The sequence below is a fragment of the Otolemur garnettii genome, unplaced genomic scaffold (assembly GCF_000181295.1).
Source record: "Otolemur garnettii isolate 467f Iridium unplaced genomic scaffold, OtoGar3 scaffold00007, whole genome shotgun sequence".
NCBI classification, from domain to species: Eukaryota; Metazoa; Chordata; class Mammalia; order Primates; family Galagidae; genus Otolemur; species Otolemur garnettii.
The window spans coordinates 40837187-40842269 of NW_003852402.1; the positions used below are offsets into that span (position 1 = coordinate 40837187).

The 5083-nt window shown below is 37.4% G+C and overlaps 1 protein-coding gene across 2 annotated transcripts in view; it reads right to left on the minus strand.

The window, feature by feature from the left end:
* The window catches only part of ZDHHC17 (zinc finger DHHC-type containing 17), an 84272-nt gene that overhangs the window by 9633 nt on the left and 69556 nt on the right, over window positions 1–5083 (minus strand). The window contains exons 11-12 of one of the 2 annotated variants that reach the window (XM_003783399.3): window positions 1699–1823; window positions 633–695 (exon numbers count right to left, since the gene is read on the minus strand). The exons of the other annotated variant lie outside the window; for it this stretch is intronic. Of the exons in view, the coding sequence (XP_003783447.1) occupies window positions 633–695; window positions 1699–1823 (188 nt within the window). The remainder of the gene's footprint in view (window positions 1–632; window positions 696–1698; window positions 1824–5083) is intronic. 2 annotated transcript variants of the gene reach the window in all.

Sequence of the window (5083 nt, forward strand, 5' to 3'; positions counted from 1 at the left end):
TTGTGGCGGGCACCTGTAGTCCCAGCTATTTGGGAGGCTGAGGCAAGAGAATCGCTTAAGCCCAACAGTTTGAGGTTGCTATGAGCTGCTGTGTGTGCTGTGGCACTCTACCAAGGGGGACACAGTGAGATTCTGTCTTAAAAAAAAAAAAAAAAAAAACAAAGAAAAAAAGTTAAAATAATGTTCAGACAAAAACTACTCAAATGGATCCTGTCTGAAGGCCATGTTATTTCCCAAGATGTCTAATGGGTTTTTCTCACTGTAACTTTTAAAACAAGAACAAATTTTCTTAAAATGTAGTTTTTAAAACAACCTCACAGGGAATCACACTGAATCTTTGATTTTAAGTAATTTATTACTTAGTTTTTAATTTACTGAGTTACATTTTAAGAGAAAAAGAATGAGAACGAGTATGAATAAATGGCACTGCTGAATCAGAAATGTAGTCAGGGTCTGCACATTTCCAGGGAAATACCTCTTGACCATCTTTCCCTCTTGTGTCAGTCTAAATGGTACTTTTGGGGGGGGGGGGCAAAAATGTATGTTCAACCAAAGAAATTCCTGTCCTTGTTCCCCATCCCCTCCATGCTATGCCTTGTCAGGAGAAAGGGATGAACAAAAGAAAATACTACCAAGCAGGTGCTGCAGAATATACTGAGGTCCAGACTTCCTGTCTCTGCAAGCTCAACTATTGTCTGTGAATTAAAAAAAGTCATTTTATTCAAAACTGAACAAAGCTCACCAACTCTTTTGCCATCATTCTGAGTCAACAAACATGATGTTCATCCTTAATTTACCCATGTTTTCAGCTCAAAAGAAATAAAATCCTTTGCTCATTTACTTGTGCTATTTCATCAGAGTATAAATACTTAAGAACGTAAGGACAACAATATCTATGAGGCCCAGAAAGGAGGGACGAGGCAACGGGAATTTGCCACTGTCTTACTCTCCTGTGGGCAGGAATAATCCTTCAGGATTTGCTGTTTTTAAGAGACTAAACAAAACAGCTCTTAAAATAACTGAAAATGCTTGCAGTCTAACTCTCTAAATACAAAATATTCTTTAGATTATAAATTTGGTTTCTTAACTCTAAGTACCTGGGTAATAAGGGAAGGAGGGCCCTGGATCATAAATAACTAATATAAATATTTAGTTATTGTGACAGTATACCAGCCTTTTAGTTTATATAGTCATTCAACACAGTGTCTACTAAATCAGTGGTTTTCAACAGGTGTGCCATGAGAAGATCTTACGTGTGCCGCAAAATTTTTTAAAGGTTCATTAATTAATTTCTTTTGAAAGAAGTTCAAAGCACAGTAAGTATACCCTTTTTTAAACAACATAATTTCAGTATGCTATGGAAATTTAACTATCAAGTATGCTGTGAGATTTTGAAAAAGTTGAAAAACACTGTACTAAATGCATTTTATTTCCCGAGACTTTCCAGAGATGTTTAAGGTACACGCTCACCCCTACAGCAATCACAGTAGCCTTATAAGGGAGGGAAACACGGAATCATTACAGGCCCTGGAAGTGTCAGGACAGGTTTCACAAGAACACCAGGGGTGAGCACTGAATAAAACCCAGAGTCTCAACTGAGTTCCAAATGTCTTTATATTCTAAAGGACAGTTTCTTCTACTCTCTGCCATAAATTCTACAGATACTGCTAATTTGCCACACGCCTTATATTTTGCTACCTTTTTCTTTTGCTCTTCTGTAGCTTTAATAATCCCTGGATCTGATTTCCAAGATTTTCCAAAATTGTAGAAAAGTGCAACACTATTGGCAAGGAATGGAAGATGGATAAATAAAAAGTTGAGATGTGCCTAAAGTTAAGGAATCTAAAGAGGCAATGATCAATGAGTTACTATTATACCTAAACTTATAATCCCCAAAATTTTACCACAAAAGAACGTATCTACCAATCAAAAATATACAAGTGATTTTTCATCAAAGTACATTTTCCCATTATGTTTATAACTAAATATAAAAAGCAATGTGACTTCTTTATAAACTTTAAATCATGTACACCAACCCGACACTTCAGAACTCAGTGAACAGAGTAAAAATTCAATGAGTATTTTTAAATGACCAATACTTCTTTTGACAAAAATAAAGGGATTTTTCATGTTCAAAGTTATCGACATATACTTTATGTATATGCATTAAAATCCTTATATATCTACCAAATGCTTCAGTTATCAAACTCACATGTGAAGAAGATTACTTTTAACTATAATAAAGTAAAAAAAAAAGAAAAATCCACTCCTTGGCCATTTTTGAACACCCTAAAGTTTATCTTAATTTCAAAAAAGGTATTTATAAACTTGCTTAAAACGGAAATAGTTTCTATATCCACATTCTTTCCTATCACATAAAAATATATAAAAAAAGGACTAGGCATTTATAAAATGTAAATGAATCATCAAAAACTATTTTAAATAACACCAAACAATAAAGCAATGTTGCTACAGAAATACATTTCTGAGACCCAAGACAGCTTTAAGTACACTACACGAAAATTTCAAAAATTCTCAAGATTTACAAGATGTGTTAACACTTTTTATATTTCTCAGGAAGTACAGATAGAAAAAGAACAACTTCTTAACTTAAATCATCCTATATCTGATTGGTAAATCCCAAAGCACCAAATAACCACTTAAAATACAGGAGACACGAAGGAAGCAGAGAAAGATTAGTTGTTCTCCTTCTTTCTCCAGTTCCCCACCTGCCCAAACTTGTACCTTCCTCATTTTAGAAAATATAGTGGTACAGCGAGCAGATTAGGCACTGTAATTTTCAGCTGTTCCAACTCCAGCCCTTAAGAATAAAGTATGCAAGAGAATGGTGAACCGTGGCATTGTTTCAGGATGGCACCTTCACTTATCACAACAGTTTCATAAATAGCTCAGGCTCTTAAAACTTGGATTCAACTTGCAGGAGGCCAGCTAGCAGCTCAGAGGATGACTACTTATTTGAAAGCGACATTCAGGAATTAAGTATCAGATGAACTTCAAGAAGTTCTTTGCTTGTTCTTAAATGGTAAAGAGATGATGTATCTTCAAATGGTAGTTTGAAGTTACTTTCAACAATATGTTAGACAAACTAATTTTTAAAAGTCTAACTAAATAGGTACTCTCTACAAATACAAGTAGCATTCTCTACACCATCCAAAAACCATTTGGATGCTGTTTTTGTATTAATGTGATTATTAGAGGCAACAAGAAAACCCTGAAAAAACATAAAGGCCAAAATAATAACTTGACAAGCCAGAGATAACTCCTTTAAATTTTGGTATTCTGCATTTTAAATTATAATCAGGATTACAATATATTTAATTATTAAGACTGATAACATGAATAACACATTAATCACCAATTGTGTATCACTGCAGCAGCACAAGCTCATTATGATAAATCCTGACTGATGCTCACTTTACAGATGACAGAACTGAGGCAGAGGCGCGGCTGTCCAAGATCACAGAGGGAGTCAGAGCCCAGTCTCTCATTCCCTATGCTACTCTGCCTCTCCAAAGCACCCAAAACAATTTCCTAGGTCAATAAATGTCATAGAAACCATATCTTTAGATATAAACATTTTTAGTACACACAATCACACTTTTATACTGTGAGATTATTTTCCAGAAAGATGCACCAGGTTACAACTCCACCAGCATGCTGAAGGCTTGTTGAGCACATCTGCATTAGCACTGAATGAAAAAAACCATGCTGCCAACCATCAAGGCCAAAGCAGCTTTATTTTATTGTTTTAACTTATATTTATGCTTTTATGTTAAACAGTCCTCTAATTGAAGATAAAACCAGGATTTATCATCAATGTTTTCACTGAAATGTTTATAGAATTATTTTTTACATTTAACTCCCTTGACTCTGGATATCATTCTGATGCCTACGTTCAACTGCAGCTCTAACTTTAAGAAACATATCTAACTACACTTTCAAACTAAGAGTAAAGAATGAACTTCATACACTACATTTCTTCACCCAACAAAATGAACCAAAAGCAGAAAATCAAACACATCAACTAAAATATCACCAACAACTGCGGAAGGGGGAACTAGCCACACTGCACCATGACCTCCAAACTGAAAGCCAAGGAATGAAAATGATTCTGAGGGGAGCCCTGGGGCAGCTGTCAATCCTGCTGAGGGGAGGCCTGGGGCAGCTGTCAATCCTGCCGCCACATGTCCGAGGACAAGGCTGCAGATGAGCACTCTTGTCATCACCACCCTGCCCTCTGCTATGGACTAAACCGCATCCCCCTCAAAATTCATATAGGGAAGCCCTAGCCCCAGTGTGACCATCTGGAAATGGTCTTTAGGAGGTAATTAAGGTAAGGTGAGGTCACATGGGTGGGTCCCTAAACCAACAGGACAGTGGTCTTCTAAGAGGAAAAGAGAGAGAATTCTATGTCACCTGAGAAGACAGTCATCTGCAGGGTAGGAGGACAGCCCCCTCTAGACTCCAGCCATGCTGCACCCTGGTCTCAAACTAGCAGCCTCCGGCACCGAGGGAAAATAACTTTCCCTCTGTTGGTTAAAACACCAGTCTCTGATATATTGTTCTGGCAGCCTGAGCTGAGTAATTAATATACACTCACTTCTCCACCCCCCTCAACTACAGGAACAAAAATTGAAATGGGAGCAGATAACTTTAACAAGTCAAGAAAATCCCGAGGAACACGAGCCCCTGAATACTGCTGCACGGCTCCCACCAAGTATCAGGAAATAGCAAGGCTTGGCATTAACAAGGTAACCTAATTAAACTGAGGGGTAGTTGGTGGGGGACAACACTCTATCTCTAAGGCTGGTGAGAATGGAACCTTAGACAGAACTTTTAACAAGATCTTAAGACAGCTAAACCAGGTTCCTGAGCAAGAACTTACAACAGAGTTGTACAGAAAACAGACAGAAATTTAGCCAAACTGTAGCACTGAACAGATATCCTGTACCAGAGAGGATAGGACAAACTTTAAAAATTATTCCAGGTCGTTGCCTGTAGCTCAGGGGATAGGGTGCTGGCCACCTACACCCAGACTGGCAGGTTCAAACCCGGCACAAGC